This window comes from Gymnodraco acuticeps, unplaced genomic scaffold (assembly GCF_902827175.1).
Source record: "Gymnodraco acuticeps unplaced genomic scaffold, fGymAcu1.1, whole genome shotgun sequence".
Lineage (NCBI taxonomy): Eukaryota > Metazoa > Chordata > Actinopteri > Perciformes > Bathydraconidae > Gymnodraco > Gymnodraco acuticeps.
Genome location: NW_022989947.1, coordinates 195,382 through 220,242, shown reverse-complemented (window position 1 = coordinate 220,242; position 24,861 = coordinate 195,382). Strand labels below are relative to the sequence as shown.

The window sequence follows — 24,861 nt, the reverse complement described above, 5'->3', positions numbered from 1 at the left end:
GGCCCGTGATACACTTTACTGGCCCGGTATGCAAGCGGAAGTCAAGGATTATGTGCAAAAGTGCTCTGTGTGCAATGAGTATGCACACGAACAACATAAAGAGACTATGATGTCACACCTGCTCCCCACACGTCCCTGGCAGCTAGTAAGCATGGATCTGTACAGCTACGCAGCACAGAACTTCTTGCTCGTGGTGGACCATTATTCGGACTTTTGGGAGATCGACCTGCTCCCTGACCTATCAGCGGACACCACGATCCGTAGATGCAAGGCACAGTTTGCACGCTACGGTGTCCCAGACAGGGCCATTTCTGATGGTGGAGGCCAGTTTGCCGGTGGAGAGTTCCGGGCGTTTGCAAGAGAGTGGGGTTTTGAGCATGTCATGTCCTCAGCGAGGCACCCAAAGGCTAACGGCAAAGCGGAGTCAGCAGTGAAAATTGTAAAGAGCCTGTGCAGAAGGGCTGACCGTGCCAAAGAGGACCCCTGGAGGGCCATATTGCATTGGAGAAATACGCCCACTGAGGGTATGCATTGCAGCCCAGCGCAGCGGCTTATGTCGCGGAGACTGAGAACCCTTCTCCCTGTGGCCGACCAGCTACTGGTGCCTCAGGTCGTCATGGGTGTTCCTGACAAGCTGAAAATTAAACATCAAGCAGCAAAGCTGACATATGACGGATCTGCCGGAGCTGAACGTCGGCCAGCCCATACGGATGAAGTCACTCCCAGGAGACAGGACGGGCCGATGGAGGAGAGGTGTGTGCCTTCAGCAGTTGGGACTCCGGTCCTATCTGGTCGGAGTGGAGGGGACCACGTATCGGCGCAACAGGGTTGATCTTCGACCAGCAGAGGCGGCCCTTCTCCAGCCGTCATTTCTCCCAGAATCGGCCCCGGAGCAGCCTGCGAGTGGGGGGAGCGCCAGAGAGGTCGTCCGCGTCCCCGAGGAGTCTCCAAGGCCATCACCCCCGGGGTCGTCGCGGTCTTCCCCGCAGACTGGGGATACACTATGCCTTGAGTTACAGGGCCGGGCCTTCTCCCGGAGCGGACGGCTGATTAGACCTCCTGACAGACTTGACCTCTAGGTCTCACACACACACACACACTTGGACTGTGCGCACTCAAACACACATGGACGATAAAGATTGAAAAAAAAAAGAAGGAAGTGGAGAGATTGTGAAACAAATGTGATTGATTGTTCGGAGTTTATTGCTGATGTGTTCGGATCCGGCTATTATTGAAGTGTCTCTGCTATGTGCACTATTTGTTGTTGAAATCATTTGATTAATGTTCTGATTGAAGGTCAACAGTTTAATGGCAGTATTGATCCTGTGTTGTTACTTAACAAAAGGAAGGGAGATGTTACAGGGTGGTTTAGGCTAGGTTGCAGCTCCACCCTGTGGACGTATTGTGCCTGTGTTATATATATCTGCCTCACGTGAATATACCTCAGTTGTATGATTGCCTGCTCAATGTGAATACACGGCGTTGAGACACAGCCTGACATGCCTTGTTTATTAATACACATCTACAAACACCTACCCCAGCCATACCCTGGCGCCGCCACTGTATAATATTAGTAACCTTTACCCAAAAACATTGGGTAAAATCTACTCAAAAGAAGTGTGTGCAAATTGTTACCCCCATTTTATTGAGTAGATCTTATAGGTTGATTTTTACAGTGTCCTCGGCCGCAGCAGCAAGAGCGTCCGCTCTCCGCTTCCTGTCGCCCGAGGGCAGACGGGCGCAGTGTGTGCATGCTACCTGCTGGTTTAGAGCCGCGTACGCGTGCTCTGACCCCAGGCAGGATTCGCATACTGCTTTTATCTGTGCTGGTCATAACTCATTATGAACCCAGAGCCACATGAGGGACAATCTCTCACACAATTGTTACTCTTGTTTACTCTGCAATTGAAGTGTCTCTTGTGCTTCAGTAACGGTGTGCTGAAGAAAAGAGGGAGCAGATTGTCGGGCCTCCTTCCTATTTATACTGGAAGGAGCCCGAGGGTGGGGCCCACCTTGCGGGTGGGCGTGGACTACAAGTGTTTCAGTGCTGCGCGGGTGCGCAGGGGGATTACCCAATAGCGATAGCCTTAGAGGGCGAAGCCATATACGAAATAGAACCAAGGAAAGACCTAAACAAGACAAAACACAACACAGACAGATCGTGACACTATGTATTGTTCACATTTAGTTTTTATTGTGCATGCAACGTCCATTGAAAGAGCCACCTTTAACATGGGTGATGCTGATTTTCCTTTTTTATTCATGATTGTTGGGGAATATTTTCCAAGGCCCATAACTTTGACCCAGTTTATCAGTTCAAACTGTCCTGACTGAGCACACGCACCTCGTAACCTTGGCTGCTGTGCTCTCAGTGTTCTGTCTCCCTGTTCCTGCCTGTTGGCGTCAGCTGATAGAGGTGTTATGATTCTATGTTCCTGCCTGTTGGCGTCAGCTGATAGAGGTGTTATGATTTTATCTTGTTATGCAGCATGTTGATGATTCTCTCGGAACTAGCTAAATACATGGGTCTGGGGTAGAGTTCTTCAGAAGTGACGTGGCAACTCTACCATGCAGTCAGATCGTGGCTGCTGTGACTTGTGATGTGAATTCTCCGGCCGAAGCTCCAAATAAACCATCAGTGTTTGACATCAAAGCTCCTGCTCTTCCCGTGTCTCTTTCCTGAGTCGGTGACTCCCACTGCATTGCTACACAGAAGTTTCCCTTACAATGATCCAAAACAAAACAAGAGCATACTTGGTGTAAGAGAATATTTTAATCTGATCTGTTTATAGAGTTTCTTATAGTTTCTTAGAATCTGTGATACTGCAAACATCTGCTTGTAGTATCAGTCAAAAGTTGAGGTCACAGGTCAAACGCTTCTCCCATATCCTGTGGGGGGAAGGTTTCAGGCTTGTCTGCGTTTCCTTGAGACAAGTAGATTATTGTCTCCCATTTGCTATTGATTAGGTAAACGCGGGCTTCTGTGGGCCCGCCTCTCCTCGTGTTTGCTAGATGTTTTGTGGCTTTTGGGCAGAAATGATTTTGGTGGACCACGGGACGGTGGGAAACTAAGATGATCTCCCGGCCGTATTTGTCTGTACTGTGTTCAATAAAACTCTCAGTGTTTTGGCTAACGACGTTCCAGACTCCTTCATTCTACCTCAACATTGCAACAACAGAAGTTTAACTTCACAATTGGCGTCTACGAACAGGATACCGAGATTTCTTCAGAAGACTGGTAAGTGCTTTTTTTCAAATCTATTTGAACAACTGCCTTACCAGACTCTGTGATTGACGGTATCAAAATTACCTGTGAAACTGCGCGAGTGCAATTTGTTTTGGTCTCTCCACTATGTACATCTGAAGGCTTAATCATAACCTGAGAAATCGGTGTCTAGGGGATTCTATCCTGGCCGGTTTTTCCTGTGATTGCTGCTGGGGCAAGTGCCAACAAAAGCAAGCACAGCTCATGTATAAAACAATAAGAATATTTGGGGCTAATAAATAACCTCGGAACATCGACTTTTAACGATTTCCGCTGTGTGTGGTTTCTAGAATTAAATTACTGGACAATCACACACTGCAAATATTCGGAGAGACCTTAAGGAAAGCATCAGCAAGGTGGAACCTCTGTTTAAAAAAAAGCAATGTGAGGATTTGTAATTGAAACAAATTGCCGAATTCTGGAGATTTCAACGGGTTAAATCAGACCAATCCGTTTTCGGGTGTCTGCTCAAGCCTGCACGAGGGAGGGCGAATTCCCCTCCCCCCTGTGGTGAACGGCACACGAGGAATGTTTAAGAACACAGACTTGTATTTTCTGTTAATCACACCATGAGCTCAAGAACTAAATGTAGCTATTAAATGGGAAGGGTGGTGGCAGAATATTACATTCACACTGTGTTTAATAAACTAACGGATTATTGAATTGGCTGTTGTTTAAAAATAAAATAAAAAGTACTGAATTAATTAAAAAATCTCTGCTCTCGGTCGGTTGAGCAGTTTTACCACTACATTTGCATAGTGGTTTTGATTGAGAATAAGGTAGTTTATTGCTCATCAACAGATTACTAGTAAATATGGCTGAGAAGAGCCCATATTAAACAGATATTTCAGTGCTCCCGTTGAGGTTTCCGTAATTTCGGACTAAATTAAACTGGATGATTTTTTGGCCAGGGCGCTGATTTTGTTGCAAATACATGTTTGTTTGTCTAATTGCAGTGTTTGTTTTATTGTACTAACCGTTAAACATGGGTAATACTGCCTCCACAAACGATTCAGTTGGTAAGAGGAAAGCGATTTCACACACAAAGACACTTAAAAAAAAAACAATTGCAGAAAACCAGTACACGCATTTGTTTTCTCCAAACATGCCGTCTGGAATTGTTGGAAGAACTTTGGATTGGTCTAAAGTTATGCCGTTTACATCGTTACTTTGCGAACACTCACAACAGATTAATCAGAAAGGATTGATTCAATTTGATTGGCCTCTTACAGGTAGTTTTGATATGGCCGTGTTGTGGCAAGCATTTAAACTGGTGGAAGATAATTCAAATGTTTCATGGGATCAAGGATACATGACAGAATGTGTGAAAGCTTGGATGACTATAGCAGAGAAAAGGGGTTATGAGGAGCGGAAGAATGCAAAATCTGTTGGCAGCGAGCGAGGCTCCATTGAGCTCAAGGCGCTGATTGATAAAGTTTCTCAATGTGCAAAAAGTTGTCATTTGCTTAGCCTAGAGGCTGCTTTTGATGTAAGATCAGAAAACATGTCCAGATTCAGGGAAAGACACGGTGAAAATGTTCCAGACATTGCAAAATCAGTCATTTATGATTGGATTAAAAGACGAGGTAAAGCTCCAACCCCATCTCAGCTCATTTGTATTTTGACAGACGCGGGGCTGTTGGACGGAAAGCAGGCTGTATCTCTCTGTACGAAAATAATTCCCGCGACAGAACTCTCAAATCCCGTTGCGAGAAACTCCGATGATGATCTGTTAATGACAGCTGCAGCTATCATGAATAACAATTGGTTGAGATATCAGACAGAACAATATAGAGAATTAGAATCGGCACACGCCGAGCAGAGTGCAGCAGCGGGGGAGGGGAATGTTTCATATGGCAGTCCGTTATTGACCCCCACTCCTGGCACTCCGCCACTCCGCTTACAAGATTACCCAGGTTCGCCGTACGGCAGCAGTTTTCCAAAACATGTCCAGCGTAAAATGTACACGAGAATGCAAACATCTCAGGATAATAATTCTGAAGAAAGTGTGACCGCCCCGAAAATTCTGATAGGAGATGTTCCAGTTTGCAAACCCTGGACACCCGCTGAGGTCATTGATGTCACTAACCACGCTCCCAGTCCCACTAAAAGTCCAGATGAGTATCTGTCATGGTTGACTAATGTTTGTTCAGTTTATAACTGTTTGGTTCATGATGTTAAACAGCTGATAATCTTAACATACAAAGCAGATTGGCCCACGTGCAGAGACGAGTTTAAATTTCCTGAGTGTACGGCCGCAGGGGACTGGCCCACGACACAGACGCGAGACATGTGGATACAAAACGTCGCTGCATTGGCTATCAGAGCATGCGCTAAAACTCACACAGATTTCTCCCAAGTGACGGCTTGTGTACAAGACCCAGCAGAAAATGTCCCAGAATGTATCCAGCGTTTCATGACAGTATGGGACAATAATGCGGGAATTAAAAGAGAGGGTAATGATTTGTTTGCCATACAGACCTTGTTACATAATTTAATCCCAGAGACAGCTCAGGCGTACATGATGTCGACTCCCGACTGGCAAATTAAATCTTGGAAAATGACTATCGCCACAATGCGTGCCCTGCATAGGAGCCACATTTTCCTTACCCCCAGAATTTCACAACTGCTTCAACAATTTCCTCAAAACACCCAGGCTTATCAAACTCAGGGACAAAACCACACCCAGCAATCAGGGGAGATCACAGGATTATCATAATAAGAGCAGACAGCAGCAGAACAAAAATCCCAAAAAGTTGATGCCATGTCATGTTTGCAGAGCAACGGATCACTGGGCAGGACAGTGTGGTAAGCGGTGGGGGATCCAGCAGCACACACAGCCCCCCCTTACACAGCCCCCCCCTCACCCAGCCCCCCTTTTCCCAGCCCGCACTTCCCCCTACCCTTCCCCAGCAGTCCGGACATCTGGCATTAATGCAGCCTCCACGGTATGACAGACAAACTCAGCAGGAGCAGAACGCTCAACAAAGTGGATTTAATAGAAGATAGGGGTGCCAGGAAGATATAGGATCAGATTCACAGCATTTCCCCATTCAAGCAGCAACAATTCGCCTTTCCAATGACCCGAGGGAAGATCCGATTATGCCCGTTGATTTTAGTGGTACGGCTGTAGATATTTTGATTGACAGCGGAGCCACCTTGTCTGCCGTGCGTACTAAGGAGAAAGTGTGTGAAGCAACCAATACATTTGTCACAACTATCGGTGTTGCGGGAATTTCTATGTCCGAACCCATTTCAGAGACCACTAATGTTTCAATTAATGGATCAAACGTGCAACACTCTTTCATTATTTCAGATGGAAGTCCTATTAATTTAATGGGCAGGGACTTACTATGTAAATTACAGGCAACAATACATTGCACTTCAGACGGATTGTTTTTGACAATTCCTGATAGTAAGGTCTATCAGGCAGTCCAATTCATTCAATCATCGCGAGACAACCTTTATTGTTGGTCAGTTCCAGATTTCAACATGATTTCTGTTTTCTCCACAACAGGGATTCAGAAGATTGCTAGCATTTCTCCGGTTTGTGCGTCTTTAATGTCTCTTATGCGACCTGTGTTGAATTGTCATTGCACAGCAGCCTTTAATCCGTCAGATGACTACGCGCAATCAGTAAGAGGTTTTTGCAATAAATCAGATCGGTTGACAAGTGAACAATATTTGTTCATTTCCCGACAAGGATGTGCTTTACCCATCAGACTCACAACACCCCAGCAGGTTCTCCATGTTGAAGAAACCCTCCCCTACATAACGGTGGCTGTTACGCCAGGCAGTAACCCAAAGGAGGTGGGGGCCATGGCAGCCCGCTGCCAGGCCCAGCTGGAAGCCTCACTTTCCCCTCTCTCACACACACACACACACGCACCTAACGTAATTAACTTTGGAGGGGAGCATTTCCTGCTGCGTCTCGCGGAGCCAATTGCTCTTCCCCAAAGCACCTTCCTTCATTTACAACCAAACCCCCCCCACAGAGTATGGCCCCCCCTCAGATTTTTCAGAAGTCCCGGCTACATTATGGGCAAAACACAAGAACCATATTGGTTTTGTTGCCTCAGCACCTCCACATCGAGTAACACTTAAAGCCAACGCCAGATTGCCAGCTATCAGACAGTACAATTTGCCCCATAGAGCCATTTTGGGGATTGAAGGAGTCATCCAATCTTTGCTTGATCAGGGCGTGTTAATTTACACAACTAGTCCCTGTAATACTCCAATTCTACCCATACCTAAACACAATCGCCCTGATGAGTGGCGCTTTGTCCAAGATTTGCAAGCTATTAATGCTATTGTCATTCCGACAGCTCCAATTGTGCCGGACACCAATTCGATTTTAGCTTCTCTGCCCCCGGACTCTAAGTACTACACAGTGATTGATTTATGTTCAGCATTTTTCTCTGTTCCTCTGCATCCAGACAGCCAGTATCTGTTTGCATTTACTTTTAAAGGTAAACAAATCACATACACGCGCCTCCCACAGGGGTTTGTTGAATCTCCGACAGTGTATGCAGCAGCTGTGAGGAGAGATCTGGACACTTTGGTCCTGACAGGAGGTAGTACCTTGCTTCAGTACGCAGATGACCTGTTGTTAGCTTCTCCCAATAAAGACGCCTGTCGCATCGACTCCATTCTGCTCATGAAAAGACTTTCTGAACGCGGACACAGAGCATCCCTAGCCAAGTTGCAATACTGCCAGACTGAGGTCACGTATTTGGGTCACATTCTGAGGGATGGACACCGTCTCCTCTCGCCAGCAAGGATTTGTCTGTTGAACAAAGTACCACCACCTCGCACAAAGAAGGACATGCTTTCCTTCTTGGGCATGGCAAATTATTGCAGACACTGGATTTTTGAGTATGCTGCGATGGATTCTGTCCTGCGTGCTGCCACTCTGCAGGCTGCCCCTAACATTGTTCAATGGTCTGAGGACATGCACACTGCCTTTCAGGACTTAAAGCGAGCCCTCACATCGGCTCCCGCCCTGGGTCTACCTGATTACCATCAGCCGTTTCACCTGCACGTCCATAAGAAGGGGGGCTTTGCAACGGGCATCTTGGTGCAGAAGCATGGCTCTAATTTCCGGCCTGTTGCATACTACTCATCTCGACTCTCCCCTGTGGTGCTTGGTATGCCTTCATGCCTGCGGGCTGTGGCCGCAGTTGCGATAGTTGTAAAACAATCCTCTCCCATTGTACTGGCCAGTGACTGTGTAGTACATGTCCCACATGCAGTTTTGCATATTCTGAACACCTCTGCTACTCAGCATATGACGGCAGCAAGGCGATCTGGTTTTGAAGCGGTAATTCTTTCAAGTCCACACATCACTCTTAAACGTTCCCCCCCCCCTAAACCCAGCTACACTGGTGCCAATTCCAGATTTTGAAATAACACATGACTGCGTCACAACGATTGACATGTCTTCCTCCCCCAGAGCTGATATGTTGCAAACTCCTATCCCTAATTCAGATATGATTCTATACACAGACGGGTCTGCGAGCAGGCCGTCTGACACAGTACACTTAGCAGGCTACGCTGTTGTGAATGACTGGGAAGTTTTAGAAAGCCGGGCCTTGCCAAATGGCACGTCAGCTCAGGCTGCAGTGTTGTACGCTCTGCTTAGGGCGTGTATTTTGGCTGAAGGTAGAGTTGCAACCATTTTCACAGACTCCAGGTATGCATTTGGTGTGTGCCATGATTTTGGTGTCTTGTGGAAAATGCGTGGTTTCTTAACATCGGCTGGTAAGCCTATTCAACATCATGCGTTAGTAGCTGAGCTATTAGACGCTATCCTGCTCCCTGCACAGCTAGCAGTAGTTAAATGTGCTGCTCACACAAATTCTAATGATCCTATTTCGCATGGAAATGCGTTAGCCGACACCGCGGCTAAACAAGCAGCAGTTTCCTCCTCTTCTATGGTGCTCCAATGCCCCTCGACACAACCCGCAGAAACTATTTGTTTGCCTTCCTTTAATGATGTCGCGGACATGAAAGCCCGCGCTGATGTTAGGGAGAAAGATGTATGGCTAAGACGAGGTTGTACACTTGACGCTGAGTCCAGCTTGTGGCTCCACCCAGACGGCCGGATGGTCTGTCCCCGTTCATTCCTCCATGTTTTGGCACATGTTGCACATGGCAAATCACATGTAGGAAAAGGAGGGATGAATGGGATTATAAAGTCACAATGGTTTGCTCCAGGCATTACACTAGCTACACAGACCCTTGTAGATAGATGCATGATATGCCAGCAGACAAGAAGAAGAAAAGGTCCAGTTCAGCATGAACATTTACCGCCCCCCTCGGGCCCTTTGTAAATATGCAAATTGACTTTTCGCACATGCCACCATGCCAAGGATTCAAATATCTTTTGGTAATAGTGTGCCAGTTCTCCAAATGGGTAGAGGCCTACCCTACCAGAAAAGAAGACGCCAGAACAGTTGTAAAGTGTCTTCTCAAAGATGTTGTCCCTAGATTTGGTGTTCCAGCAGGGATTAACAGTGACAGAGGTCCAGCATTCATTTCTAAGATAACCCAGAGTCTAGCTACAGTGTTAGGGTTCAAATGGCAATTGCATGTTCCCTATCATCCACAGAGCTCAGGCCAGGTTGAGAGAATGAACTTGACTATAAAGGAAAAACTCACTAAAACAATGTTGACCACAGGACTAAAATGGGTAGACGCGCTGCCGCTAGTTCTGTGCTCAATCAGAAACTTACCAAATGCAACGACAGGGCTCAGCCCACACGAAGTATTGATGGGAAGGCCAATGTTCACAGGATCTAGCCCCCCAGTAATGCCCCACAGACTCACTCTTTTGTGGACAGAGGATTACATGACTAACTATGTCAAATATCTAACTGACATGTTGAGAAAGTTTCACAGGCAGGTGGCTGACAGGCTCCCTCAGCCTGGTGAGGAGCCCACCCACCCTTTTCAGATTGGTGATAATGTACTAATCAAATCGCTTGAAAAAGATTATTTGTCTCCCAGGTATAAAGGTCCTTTCCAGGTATTAATAGTGACCAGAACAGCCCTGAGAGTACAAGGTATAGCGGAGTGGATTCACGCTTCAAGATGTCGTCTCTCTCCTCTACCGGATGCTGGCGTGTGAAGGCAGTCATCATCATCGTCATTCTGGGTTTACTGTACCTGGCCAAGAACGCCCTGCTAGATGAAGCTGTGAAAATCCCAATGACAGGTGGCGAGGGACCTCGCCCGTCTGAGGGAGAAAATAAGGTGCTCTTATCTAAGAGTGCAGACGACTTGACCACTCAGGGTCCAGACCCTGAGGGCAAAACAACACCAACGGGCAAAGAAGTGCCTAGCGACAAGGACAGGTTGTATCCAAACACCACACAGACACTCAGTATGGTGCAAGAGACACAAAGAGAAAGAAAAGGAGGGAGAATAAGGAGGATTGTCTCCCTCCCTGATCATAAGTCAGAGACTATTGCCTTTAACTGCCCAAGTTCAATATGTGACTCATCTAACTGTATTATTGTGTTTCCTGTGTCCTCAGTTTACCCAACATGGGAGTTATATCCAAAAAACCAGTACGCTTGGTTCAGAGTCGCACCAGAGGGGGTAAGGATGGCTCTTAACACCATCGAAGAAATGCCCCCAGAACTGTGGTGTAGCACTGTAGAACAGTTCGAGACACTGATAAGGAATGAGGTCAAATGTACAGTGCGGAAGCCAGATTACCGCGTTCCCAATCTAGGTGATACTGCATGCACATTTACTGGACCAAATAGCAAAACAAATGTTCCATCTACTCCACTTAAACAATCAGGAGGCGAGGTAGATTCTTCAAAAAAGGCCTTAATTACTCCTTTTAAACAAACTAAAACTAATTCTGCAGTAAGTTTAATGTTAGACTACGCACATGAACGTAATGTTAGCAACTGTTGGTTGTGCCAAAATATGCCAGAATCAATGCATTCTCCTATGTTTAGCCCAATTCCTTTCACAAAAGCTGATTACGGTTTAGTAAACTGGAATGACATAGCATCCAGAATTAGCGATGAGGCTGAGGATTGTTATACTCCTTCCTACCCCATAGACTCTGAAAAACCTTTACAGTACAAGGGCTTAGTCTCTCTCATTGTTGATACAGTAAATAAAGATTACCTGCCTGACGGTTTCAAACGTTTGATGTTTCTAAAACTAATATATATGAAGAAATACGTCAACCTAGCTTTTGAATATAGATTCCAGTTAGCTCTAGCTCAGACTAATTGTTCGGCTAACTTTACAAGTCCAACATATACAATGCAACCACACACACCCGCTTTGTTAGTTGAAGCTTTGGTAACAGTTGTGCCCTGGTTTGGCTCTAGAACAGTGGACTGCGTTGAGGTTAAAATTAGGGCCGGGACTTTAACGCGTTAATTAAGATTAATTAATTACACAAAAATTAACGCGTTAAAAAAATTAACGCATTTTAATCGCACTTATTTTTGCACCGCGGAACGTTTCTCACTGGATGAGTTTCAGGCGTACCGATTATACTGGAGCACCAACTAACGTTCATGACTTAAGACAACAACAAACCACAGTGAACAACAGTGGGAAATGTTGTTTTCAAAAACGGACGGATGGAAGCGTAGATAAGAGCACGGTTGTGTGCAAATTATGCAAAAATGAATTCGCATATCACCGCAGCACATCAAGCCTCAAGTATCACCTCAATGCAAAACATATAGCAGCTAGTGTGGACGTTAGCCTCTTTTATCGCGTTCACACCAAAAAGAGCTGGTACTAAAATTAGTTCATGAGAACCTTTTTACCCCCACGAAAGTCCCTGCTAGAGAGCAGAGAGCAGGGACTTTCGTACGGCTCAGAGCCATATAATAGAAGAGTTATGACATCTCCGTTCACTCCAATGGACCACTTTTTAACAGCAATGGCGGATCGTGGAGCCTCTCAATGGTTCCCCGGAAGTTAGCGCCAAGGCTAGCAGAGTTGTGGAGTTGCAGCATAATAGACCGTTCGTGACGGACTTTTAAAGGTAAGAAGAAGTTTAAAGATGTATCTTGCGGATATTATCAGTACATCTGATTCAATTGAACATGTGTATTAAAGGATGTCAGTGGATTATCCCTAAATTAGTAGATTTAGGGAACGTTTACAGATAACAGATCAAGCTAGGATACCGAAGCAAGTTAGCAACACACGTTGAACAGCCTTTTAATTGTAAATTCCGTTCTCTTAATGTCTATTTGGTCCAACGTTGTTGAATTAGAGAAGAGGGGCTTCTAAACGGGATTGTATGCGGGGGTGGAGGGAGTTAAATATTAGATAAATATAACTTTGGTGCGTGTAAGAGTGAGTGTTTTTAGCAGAGCCATATTGTGTCCTTGTGATTATGTTGATTATTACCTGTGTGTATAATGTTGCAGCTCAGCTGATTTTGGATTGATGGCAAAGGGAGAGGAACTTAAGTGAGAGTGAACACACAAGGTAAGTTTAATACTACTGTTTTATATAAGTAAGCATACTAAACATGTATTCTATCACTGTATTATATAAGTAATCTTGTTAGTAACCTACTGTATGGCAGGTGGAGGGGCAGTGATGTTACAGGTGGAGGAGCAAAACTGCAAGACTGCAAACTCACAAGACAGAGAAATCGAAGTTTGTTCTCCAGAGATGAGGTTGATTTCACTTCAATTTTTTCACATTTTCTAAAGATGTGGAAATGGCACAAAAAAAAACTTGAGAGCTGTAACCAAGACAACTGTAACAACATGAGTAGACAGCCACCAAGGTTTTTCAAGTCCCTCTCTTACTCCATTTTGCCAACCCAAACTTCCAGGTACATGACGGGACACCTTGCTTGTTTTTGTTGTTTGCGCTCCTCTGGCTGGTGGAGGGCAGTGATCCCTTCCCTTCTTCCCTCAATCTTTGAGACTAATGTAAGTAGAAGACATGGCACTGTAAATGTTCGAACATTTAAAATATTATACCACTTAAAAATAAGAAATATTACTTTTGTTACTAAGAGTTCATACTTATTATACCTGTGTCACCTTTCACACTATAGCTGTGATCATGAGCTATGGGCTTTGTAGATACAGGTCCCGGGGTGAATCGTGGTGCAGGGGCCCTTCTCTTTTTGACCACAGGGCGATGCACGAAGATGGTGGGTATCGCCTCTGCTCTCAGCCTAGTCTTGCCCTTTTTTGTCTTGACAAACTGGTCTGCATCAAAATGTGCCTGCGGAGTGACTTGAGGTTACTTCACACACAGAACAACTCAGTTTTGTCTGCCCACATACATATTCCATAGTGGTTGAATACACAGTATTAGGAAACACTTTATACTTACTGGACATGTTATACTCATTACATACTGTATATACAATATGACCAAGAATGTGAGACAACTTTATAGAAATTCATATCACATATGTTACTGATGCCATTTGTCATACTTTGTTAAACTCACAAATAATAAAGTTCCATAACTTCAGTTGGGAACAAAGACCACACCTTATCTCCCCAAGGCAATTTCCCATCCAATAGGTGTGCTATATAGGTGTGCTATATAGGTGTGTATAACCCTTTCTCCTGTCTGTTTATCCCTCTTTCAGCACAAGAACCAGAGGGGGATTCAATGGAGCCTGAATACCTGCACTGAGACCCTCACCCTGCACCCTGAGTCTCAACTCTGTGTTTTTCAAGCCTTTCCCTGTTTTTTGTATTAAACAAAACATTAAGCTTTCCCAATGGTGTGGTTTTCGTTTTGTGAAAAAGTGCAAATGCAGTGTTTGTATATAAATCACATATTTTTTTGCTGTTGGTTGTGAAATTGCTCCTGCTTCCTCCGCTCTGTGTCAGTGGGGAAGCTGTACATTCGTACTCCTTTCTCTGAGCGATTTGAGCATCCCCAGGCAGCACAGCAAACCATGGTGGCGACTAGGAGGCAGCACAGCAAACCAGGACAACAAGGAGGAAAAGGCACAGACAAACTGCATGATATGCTATTCAATGTTTATTGAATTCCATGTATTTGCAATGGATGTTCCTAAAACAACACATTTAACATCATCTTCATCATCATGCTGCTGCTGCTAGTCCTTTGATAGTCACCTGTCGGTCTCCTGTCCTTTCTGAAAGCCATAAAGATGACATTAGTCATTTAGATAACTTGTGTCCTCAATTACCATGGGCTTTCTGAAACTACCATGAATTTAAGAAAATGGTAGAAATGAATCTAATCTGAATTTTAAAGCATTACTTTAGATCCCCTCCCTCTAAATATATCAATAAACATTAGAAAGTGATGCTCCTGACTACCATACAGGTTTAAGAAGATAATATTGGTTTTAAAGAATTCAAAGCTATAAATAAACAGCAACAGGCTCTTTAACCAAGGCACTGTTAGCCTAACATGTAAACTAGTTGTTCACACTAATCCTAATATTATCACTTAATATTAGCAAATTCTATTTTATTTTAAAAAACATATTGATGTAAATACATACACATATCGATTTGTTGTATAAATATTGCAAATCAAAACCTTTATTCACTAATAATTACCAAAAATCGTAGTTCTATCTCCTGTTATCAATGCATTCACATTGCCCGCCATGAACTTCCGGGGAACGATCCTCTTCTACATGAACCACGTGACGATAACCGTTTTTGGACTTCCGTTGTCGTAACTCTTCTATTATATGGCTCTGGTGCGGCTCTCTTGTGAGAAAAGAGCTATATGTCTGATTGGCTGGGCGGATTGCAAACCACGCCCCGTAAAACTCCCAAAAAGTTTTGTGAAGCCGCCATTTTATTATCCTCGCATTAGCATTATTAGCATTAGCCCAGCGCAGAAACACAGAGAGACTAACCTATGGCAACACAAAATAAAACATGGGAGCGGTGGAGATGAGGAGGTGTCGGCGTTCTGGCGATTTACTCGGAAGGCTTCAGTAGAAGCTGCTGGGACTCCCAGCAGCTTCTACTGAAGCCAGTCCCCAACTCCGGGGACTTCCGGCCGGGGACTTTGGGCGGCAGTATACGCCGTGAAGTGGTTTGCGGCCTGCCAGTAAACCCAAAGCAGAAGAAGAAGAAGTGACGTCAGCGGCTTCATTTGCCTAATCCACCCCCAGGTTCAAAGAGTTCTCATGAACTAAATTCTCATGAACCTTTGTGGGAAAAGTACTGCGGTGTGAATGCGCCTAATGGTATACTAAAATCCATGTGAAAAAAATTGCTTCTCACTGTTCTCAGGTCAAATATTTATATTTGATTAAAAATGCGATTAATTTCGATTAATTAATTACAAAGCCTCTAATTAATTAGATTAATTTTTTTAATCGAGTCCCGGCCCTAGTTAAAATACATGACTGTACGCAGCCAATACCCTTAGGCAAGCCCCCTACACATGACTGCTCAGTATATGTTCCCCCAATTGTTGTGCATGAATGGAAGAATGTGTCCATCTGTTTCCAGAATGCAGTAGGATCTCACACCTCTCCTGATGTGGGACACAGCGACTGTAACGCCATAGTGAGAGTACATATAGCCAGAATTCCCCTCCCACAGAGAGTTTACTTAGTTTGTGGGGACCGGGCCTATGGCTGTGTGCCATATGACATTTTTTATGGTACCTGTTATCTAGCCTACCTAATCCCTTTAATCCGTAAAGTAGAGGCTACTGAGATTGCAGCAATACTTCCCTCTCTACACAGGAACAGCAGGTCTATTACACAAGGACAACAGATAGCTAGCCTATTCTTGCCTTGGTACGGTATTTATGTTACTCAGCAGGAAATTGTCGCATTGTCCAAAGTTGTAGAACACCATTTAAATGTATCCAACACAGCGATGTTAGCTGAACACAAAGAATTGCAGGAAGTTAGGACAGTAGCACTACAGAATCGTATGGCGCTTGACCTCCTCTTAGCGGCCCAAGGAGGAACATGCAAGGTGATAGGAAGTGAATGCTGTTCTTTCATATCTGATGCCACACCTGAAGTTATGGACATGGATCATGATACTGCCAGGGGAATAAAAGAATTGCATGAAACTCATGGGTTTACATTTGGGGAATTAAGTGGAACTTTTGGATCTTGGGGAGCGGGGCTGGTTAAATTTGTTGTTACTGTTTCAGTGTTTATCTTGGTTGTGCTAATCCTAGTGATCTGTTTGATCACTGTGGTTAAATTAGCCATACGAAGGGTTGCCAAGACCGCCCTCCAGGCCCCACAAAGACTAGTTGGGCATTCGACTGTAAAGGACACAATATTAATGTACAATGCCGAGCTTCCGGACCCCTGGGTCTCCATCGTGATCTCTGACCCGTGGGTACCTCCATTCAGTGATTGAGATGTTGTTTAAAGTTGATATTCTGAATAAAGAACAGATGTTTTGATAATTGATTACAGTTGATACACTGGATTAAAGGACAAATGTCTGATTTTTCCTTTTCAGGTTGTTATACAAATAAAATGTTTGATTTTCCTCTTCAGATTTTGAACAAATGTATTTGAATGAAATAAATGTATTACTAAGTGCCTTACTCTTGAATAAAGCGTAATGAAGTAAACGTAAAGTAATGTTAAAGATTGAGGACACTGTAACTTTACAGTTTACAGATTGATCGATTCATCACTGTGAATGTATACCTTAAACTAGGAACCTTAGATGGATCTCTCATGATTCTGATTTATACCTCAATTGGATTTCTCATAATCCTAAATTATACCTCAATTGATTTCTTATAATCCTAAATTCTAATTGTGTTTTAATAAGTAATTGCCTTAAAGTAAATCTTTGAGATGTAAGCTGATTTAGAATTTGTGTTTGATGAATGAGATTAACTGAGTGATAAATGATAAAAGATCTTATTTTTTAAACATATATTTTGCTGTAATATTTTGTATCCCATGTGTTTATTATTGTGCCTTTTGACAAAAAATGCCAAGCACCGAAGAGAGATGATTTTTTATTATGATTGACTGTGTTCAATCATGGTGATTGAAGTGTTTTCAATCTTGTTCTACTTTTTAATGTAATGAATGTATCTGAGCCCACCCAACTCTGAAGACGCTTATTGATTTTACGTATTGACGGAAATATTCTTAGACTAATGTTAATTGCTTATCAATAGATTGATAAAAAGAGTGAATCTGTAAGAGAATATTTTAATCTGATCTATTTATAGAGTTTCTTATAGTTTCTTAGAATCTGTGATACTGCAAACATCTGCTTGTAGTATCAGTCAAAAACTCCTCTGTAAGTTGAGGTCACAGGTCAAACGCTTCTCCCATATCCTGTGGGGGGAAGGTTTCAGGCTTGTCTGCGTTTCCTTGAGACAAGTAGATTATTGTCTCCCATTTGCTATTGATTAGGTAAACGCGGGCTTCTGCGGGCCCGCCTCTCCTCGTGTTTGCTAGATGTTTTGTGGCTTTTGGGCAGAAATGATTTTGGTGGACCAAGGGACGGTGGGAAACTAAGATGATCTCCCGGCCGTATTTGTCTGTACTGTGTTCAATAAAACTCTCAGTGTTTTGGCTAACGACGTTACAGACTCCTTCATTCTACCTCAACATTGCAACAACATAAGTTTAACTTCACACTTGGCACATATCATATTTACACCTAGATTATGAAGATGTTGACTGGAAGGAATTACCTGACGAACCACCAACAAAAATACCCACGCACCTCCCTCCCTGTCTGATACGTCATAACTCGGCAAGGACCAATAAACTGTTCAGGATTTGTTTCTGAATGCAGTTGCACTATAAATTATCTTATCCACTCCAAATATAGATATTAGGAGAGTGTAGCTGCACACATGCTGAGGCTTCATTTGCTGTAATGCACACTTGAACGGCAAGTATCATTTTTTGAATTCCACTCATCACTAACCAAATGTATTATGTAAGTAAACAAGAATGACTGAACAGATGTATTTATATTTCTGTATTATCCACTACAGGTATCTTTTGATAATAGAAGAAACAACAAATCAGACAGGTGAGACTCCGTCTATAGTCAATAATAATTATTAACAACGAGATGCAGGGTAAATAACTCTTCTCTTTCTTTTCAGAATGCTTTTTCTTGCTATCTTCGCTGTTATTGCAGCCTCTGCTATAGCTGACCGTAAGTTTCCATGAGTACATTATCCTTCATGAATCAAATGTATAAGGATAATTCATGTTCATAATATGTTTGTCTGTCTCCTTGTCGCAGCTGAGACTCAGAGCTATTCCTACTCCCCTCCTGCGGGGTCAGGGAGTGGCTCTCCGTTCAGTATAATTGGGGAGGGAAGAATCACAGCTGTACGAGTGTGGGAGTCGTCCTACATACGAGGGTAAATGTTATAGATCATTCTTTTGGTAGGACTGAAGAGCATTTTTTAAATTAAAAATAATGTAACACTGGGTAAAAGACACCATCAGATGTTATAGTTTTGATCCACTGGTTGCAGGTATTTATTGCAATAATATGACCACTAAACATTTGAAGTTCACTTATGAATTTGTTCCTGTTTAATTTAGTACCAGATCAAACCTGATAACATAAGGTACTTGTACTTTTGTAATTTAAAAATGTAGTATTTTCCCATTTATGTTGCATATATTGTACTGCATCAATAACTAGCAACCATTGCAGATTTAGTTCAATGTTACAAAAAATAAAACAATTTTATTAAAGGTTAGGCAACTCAGTAGAATGTAAAGTAATTCATATAAGTATTTTGCCAAGTGCCATATTGAAGTAATGCATCAATAACTAAAATACGATCAATGTTTATTTTATATTATATTTGTATGATTCTGAAATGGAACATGCTGCATAATGAGTTTTTTTACCTGTGCTACTTTAAGTATGTTTTGATGTCGATGCTTTCGTACTTTGAATGCAGGACTTTAAATTGAGCATTGTTACACTTCATTCCTCAGCTTCCAGTTCCGCTACGGCTTCACCTGGTCTTCAGTTTCGGGTACGACATCCGGCCAGCTACAGGAGAGGGAATTGTCTGGCGGTGAAGCCATCATTCAGATTTCTGGGATGTACAGTCACTACGTGCAGTCAGTGGTGTTCGTAACTAGCAAGGGCCGCCATTTTGAAGCAGGCCAGCCCTCAGGCACTTCCTTCAACATGTATCCCAGCCACAAGGGTGCCGAGCTGGTCCTCATCAGTGGCACTACCCATGGAGGAATCACCTCCATCGCAGCAATCTGGGGTCGAGTTGATACATCTGCTACTCACACTGATCACTGAGAAGTAGAGCTTGCCTGAGGAGATGCTACCATTTAACCAACAACTTGGCCAAACCTATGTATGAAAATTATGGTTTATTTCAGAATGTAATTCGTCTGTTCTGCGGTGCAACATTTTAACATCACAAATCTGCACATTTGCACTTTTGCTTGCTGAAGTGCTGTTCTTTATTTAGCTGGAAACATATTTTATAGTTAAATCTTTGTTCTGATGAATGTATGGGTTGAGAGAACTTGACTATTCCTACTTAAACACTTTCAAATTATTTCCAAACACATATGAGCAACAACACAAATTCACATTATGTTGCTACTTATGCTAATTAAACAGCTGACATGCTCATAGCTTCTTGATTTCTATATATGTATGAGCATATACAGTACGTGTAATGAAGAAAAATGATTTCACAAACTCCTGCACCATATAAAAGCTTGATGAAATGTAACTTTAATTGTTTTTTCCGGCATAGCATTTGTACACATCATGCTCTTGTCATTTTTTGAAAAATGTACTAGTTGATAAAAAAAAGAACTCTGTAGCCTACATCAAAGCTGCTGATATATTGTGTTTTTCAATACTCATAGATACACACACATAGAGAAGTCACACTTTTGCCAAGTTTAAAAGCCGTTAGCAGTGAACAGTGACACAGAAAACATAATTTAAATCCTATTTAACTGCAAACACTCGCTACTCCAAAGAGCTCCTGTTTTCTTTTTTATCATACTCCTTTTGTTTCCATCTTCTTCATCAAACACTGTCATGACACCTGTCACATAAATCCAAACCAGGGACCTTTATCCTCCTTCATCTGGCTCCAGCAGGGCTCTCTGTTATCCTGTCGGTCCCTCTGCAGGGGACGAGGGTTTCCTCTTAGCCTCCTGGCCAGCCCTCTCCGACCCCTGTATTAAGTTAGCTTTAATTTGTTGTCCTTCCATCTTTATTTATCAAGGCCAAGTTGCATAGTCAAACATTAACATACAGCCTCTTTTCGGAAGGAAGTATTAGTGGATTACATAGTAGTTTACTTTTCCTGGGCCAGAACCGATTTGTGTGGCTGGCCTCTTTGTCGAGGTCAGCATTGTAGGAAGGCAAGAACCCTCTGCACTTGGATCAAAACTGTAGCCTATTATCATTCCTCAAGAGCCATATGTTGAGCTGTTACACATTTTCGTATGATTATTATGAATATCTGACTCTTATACACTGGGATGTTGATCATGAGGGAAGTCTTAAAACAGGTTTAATAATCCTAATTCTGGGAATTGAAAAGAAAAGTGGTTTAAAGGTCAAAGATGTATTCGGGTAACAGTAACACAGGGGAAAATCTGTTGTCTGGAGATGCAAAATGGATGAAAGAGAAAGATGAAAGGAATATGAAAAGGTTAGAAAAGTGTCAAAATAACTATACTTTCACGGGAAGACTAGGGGTAGAGGAATGTGAGAATTGGGTTAGGGATATTGCCAAATATCTGGAATGTAACTACCAGAAACCTGCAGATCCACTGCAACTCTTGTACCCCTGTAATTATGTTGTATGATGTCCTTTTTGTTTTCTGTTGTTTTTCTGTGTAACCAATGTGCTGCAGGTCTACCTTGAAAAAGATCATTGATCTCAATGGGATTTTACCTGGTTAAATAAAGGCTACAAACAAACTCTTACTACTTTTAAATCCAGACTGAAGACTTTTATTTTTGCCGCTGCTTTTAATTGAACTATTCACATGCGTTATTCATGTTTTATCTTTTAATGTTTCTAATGTGTTTTATGCTCTTAATGTCTTTCATTTTTGTAAAGCACTTTGAATTGCCTTGTGTTGCAAAGTGCTATAATTAAATTCGCCTCGCCTCGCCTCGCTTTGCCTCGCCTCGCCTCAATCATGACAAAAACATTCAATATGTGCCAAGTCCCCCGAGCATAACTCTGGAGCTAATGTCATAACTCCACAACATGGGCGGCGCCAGGATTTTTTTGCTGCAGTAGCTTAGCAGTTGCTATATGACAGCACGGCGTTGCTAGTTAATTTTCAAAATAAATAAACAAACAATACCAGTGGGCCAAACACGAGCCTGTTCATATTGTAGCGTTCACTGCTATTCAAGATCACAGATCGCTCGAGCCTTCAATGTCGAAAACGTTCTCTTTTTTTTCTGGTATTGACAGCCACAGCCACGTCTTACAGAACCAGTATAACACTCATTATGACTTTTCTCCACACTCGAACACCAACTCCTACCGTCTCGTACTCCCTCCACACACCACACCACACCGAAAACGCACACACACACACACACACACACACACCACACACACACACACACACACACACACACACACACACACACACACACACCACACACACACACACACACACACACACACACACACCACACACACACACCTGGAAGGGGCGGTCTCTCCCTAACTCCCACCAACAACTTTGCCTAAATAACTTTAAAAATTACAAAACTGTGCACATCTGATAACTGAAATAACTATTAACTTGGTCACGCTACAATATTATCATTAAGATTTACATTAAAACATTCCTTTGAAACTTATGACATTACTTTGCAGGGTACGAGGCACAACAGAAATAAGTCTGTAACAGCAGAATCTGAACACTGTTTGTGCTCCTACAATATTTTTGTATAATACCATTACACCCTGAGTGTACAAGTATACAATAGCAATCGTTCACTGTTTCAACTGGCATGCTGTGGCATTTAAACCTCATCACCACACCGCAAACAGAAAGACGCACACACACATACACACACACACACACACACACACACACCTACACAAACACGCACGCACACACGGATAGCAGGGTTGTCCGGCTGGACCGGCTCCGTTGGAGATCGCGGTCGTTTACGCTGACTTGTAAGAAATCTTTCCATTTTCGATCTGTGTTCACATACTGAGAATTATAACAACATTAGCCAAGTAACAGTTCGCGCTTTAACTTACAACGACCCCTGATAGATCTCGCGAGAATATGTATAAATATATATAGATACATTTTCATAACAAAACAATGGGGTTGCTAAGCCGTTGCTAGGCCAATTGTTGGAGTTGCTATAGCAACTCCAAGCCCTGCTCCACAAACAAGATAACAAGTTTTACAAGTGCCGTATGATTCACTAACAAAACACAGTGTGCTTTGCAGGCCCGGTTCCAGAACAAAATGACTTAAGGCCCTGACACACCAGGCCGATTTCGGCTGTTTTCGTAAGTCGCGAGACGAAGCGTGTCCCTGTCGCCCAAACTCAATATGGTGTGGTCCCGCACCGTCGACCATGACACGCCTTATTTGGACTGCCTGTCCCGATGCATGGCCGATTCAACCATGTTGAATCCGCCATGCATCGGGTCTGGCAGTCGGACCAAACAATCACTCTGATTGGCTGTTCAGCTAGCGAATCAGTGCCATGAGAAGCGAGAAACGGAAGTGAGGGACGTAAACAAATGATTTAAGAAGGCACACACAGACTGATATTCATTTTTCATCTCATCATGGCGATCTGGAATGACGCAAACGAAGACCTGCTCATCACATTGATCCAGGAGAGGCCAGCTCTGTACGACATCACAGAGAAAAGGTACTCGAACCGAGAGTAGGTGAAAACCAGAACTCTGGCGAGAGATTGAAACGCACTTGGCTTCTCGGGTAAGATTATCTTTTTCCTCAATTGAGCTCTTTAGCAGATATTGTTGGCTTTTTATTGTTTGCCAGCGTACAGTGACGTTAACGTGAAAGTAATTTGTTATTTTCAACCTTGTGTTTGTTGTTATCTTGTTGCTAGCTGGTGCAGTTTGGCACTGCATATAGATATGAATTGGACATGCTAAACTAGCCACAATGGTGTACATCGTTTATTTGTGTGCTTCAGAGAAAGAGCTGAGGAAGAAGTGGGATTCTCTGCGAACCCAGTACACCCGGTACAGGAGACTTGCCCCTTCGGGTAGTTGTGGAGCACCAAAGACGGGCAGACAGCAGTAGGGATGTCCCGATCTCATTTTTTAGCTTCCGATCCGATTCGATATTTTCATATAGGTTCCGATCCGATCCCGATATTTCCCGATATTTCCCGATAACCGGTTTTTCAGATACCGATTTCCGATATTACTTTTGTGTTGGCAAACAGCATTTAATTTCGTATATATTAAGAAATAGACAGGCACCCAAATAATTTATTAGACGACAAAAAACCGGAGTTTTCCACAAGTGAAATTGGCTGGTCGTCTCCTGCTATGCACTCCACAATCAGCTCAGTAATCTTGCGAAATCTCTCGGAGTCTCGAGGAAGTAAAGCCTTTCGTTTCAAGCTGTCCCGCAGTATTTGTTGATGGAGTCCATCAGTCGCAGACGCTGTTGCTTTACAGTAGGCGGCGTGTTCGTCGGGGTGGTGCTTTTTAAGATGTTTTATTAGGTTTGTGGTGTTGTATGAGACCCTGTTAGCACCACCTCGTGAGACTTCCACACCACAGACTTTGCATGTCGCAGTCGGCGACTCACTTGTAGTTATTTTTAAATGATGCCAAACTGCAGACATTTTAACTAGCTAACGATATGTGTCCGTTCCACTTTTCCAACTCGATAATGGCGGCTGATGCAATAGAACAACAACGACAAACAACGTAACAATGGAATCATGGGAAATATTAACTATGGATCGGCCCAGACATTTAATTGGATCTGCCGATCCCGATCCACCTTAAAACCCAGTATCGGGGGCCGATCCGATCCGGGGATCGGGGATCGGGAATCTCTAGACAGCAGTGGATCATAACCAGGCTTGCAGTTTGCACACGCTATTTGTTGTTGTTTATATCACGCAGTCTGTTCTTCTTCTCTGTCTTCCGGTGTGCCTATTTTTTAATGATGAATACACACTACCCGCCGCCTGCTGGTAAGGAGAGTTATTGCCACTCACGCACTGAAGTCTTTGCGGTGGTGTTCCCGTGCGACACATGGCCAAGCCGCAGGAGAACACCGCGACGCAACAGCCCGACGTCGGCGAGTTCTCTGGTGACTGCTTGGTGTGTCAGGGCCTTTATGGTGCATCTTAAGTGTCTCCTTGCCAGACTCGCTTGATCGGCATGAAAGAGCAAAGTATGTGTGGAGGGAGTTAACTCCTTGCAGACGTACATGGAAAACAATAACAACACATAAATGACTGAGCCCTCTGAATCTTTTCCAGATTTGACAACACAGAGTATAACATGTACAATTTTGATTATGATGTCGATTCAGAGAATCATGTGTTTAATCATATAAGTGACTCGTGTAAATATTATACCGATGATCAATTTAATGAGAATGTTGG

At 43.2% G+C, this 24,861-nt stretch overlaps 1 protein-coding gene across 1 annotated transcript; it reads left to right on the top strand.

Annotated features, from left to right (window-relative positions):
- The first annotated feature begins 18,064 nt into the window (after nt 1–18,064).
- LOC117542678 (zymogen granule membrane protein 16-like) lies at nt 18,065–19,869 on the top strand. The gene is made up of 5 exons (XM_034210487.1): nt 18,065–18,129; nt 18,236–18,273; nt 18,350–18,402; nt 18,493–18,613; nt 19,206–19,869. The coding sequence occupies exons 3-5, from the start codon at nt 18,351–18,353 to the stop codon at nt 19,525–19,527; spliced, it is 495 nt and encodes a 164-aa protein (XP_034066378.1). The 5' UTR covers nt 18,065–18,129; nt 18,236–18,273; nt 18,350; the 3' UTR covers nt 19,528–19,869.
- The last annotated feature ends 4,992 nt before the right edge of the window (nt 19,870–24,861 follow it).

Excerpts from the sequence above, each read along its gene's own strand:
- LOC117542678 (XM_034210487.1), top strand. The coding sequence starts at position 18,351 with ATGCTTTTTCTTGCTATCTTCGCTGTTATTGCAGCCTCTGCTATAGCT. Across the intron at positions 18,403-18,492 it reads AGCCTCTGCTATAGCTGACC|CTGAGACTCAGAGCTATTCC; the intron begins GTAAGTTTCCAT and ends TCCTTGTCGCAG. Across the intron at positions 18,614-19,205 it reads GAGTCGTCCTACATACGAGG|CTTCCAGTTCCGCTACGGCT; the intron begins GTAAATGTTATA and ends TTCATTCCTCAG.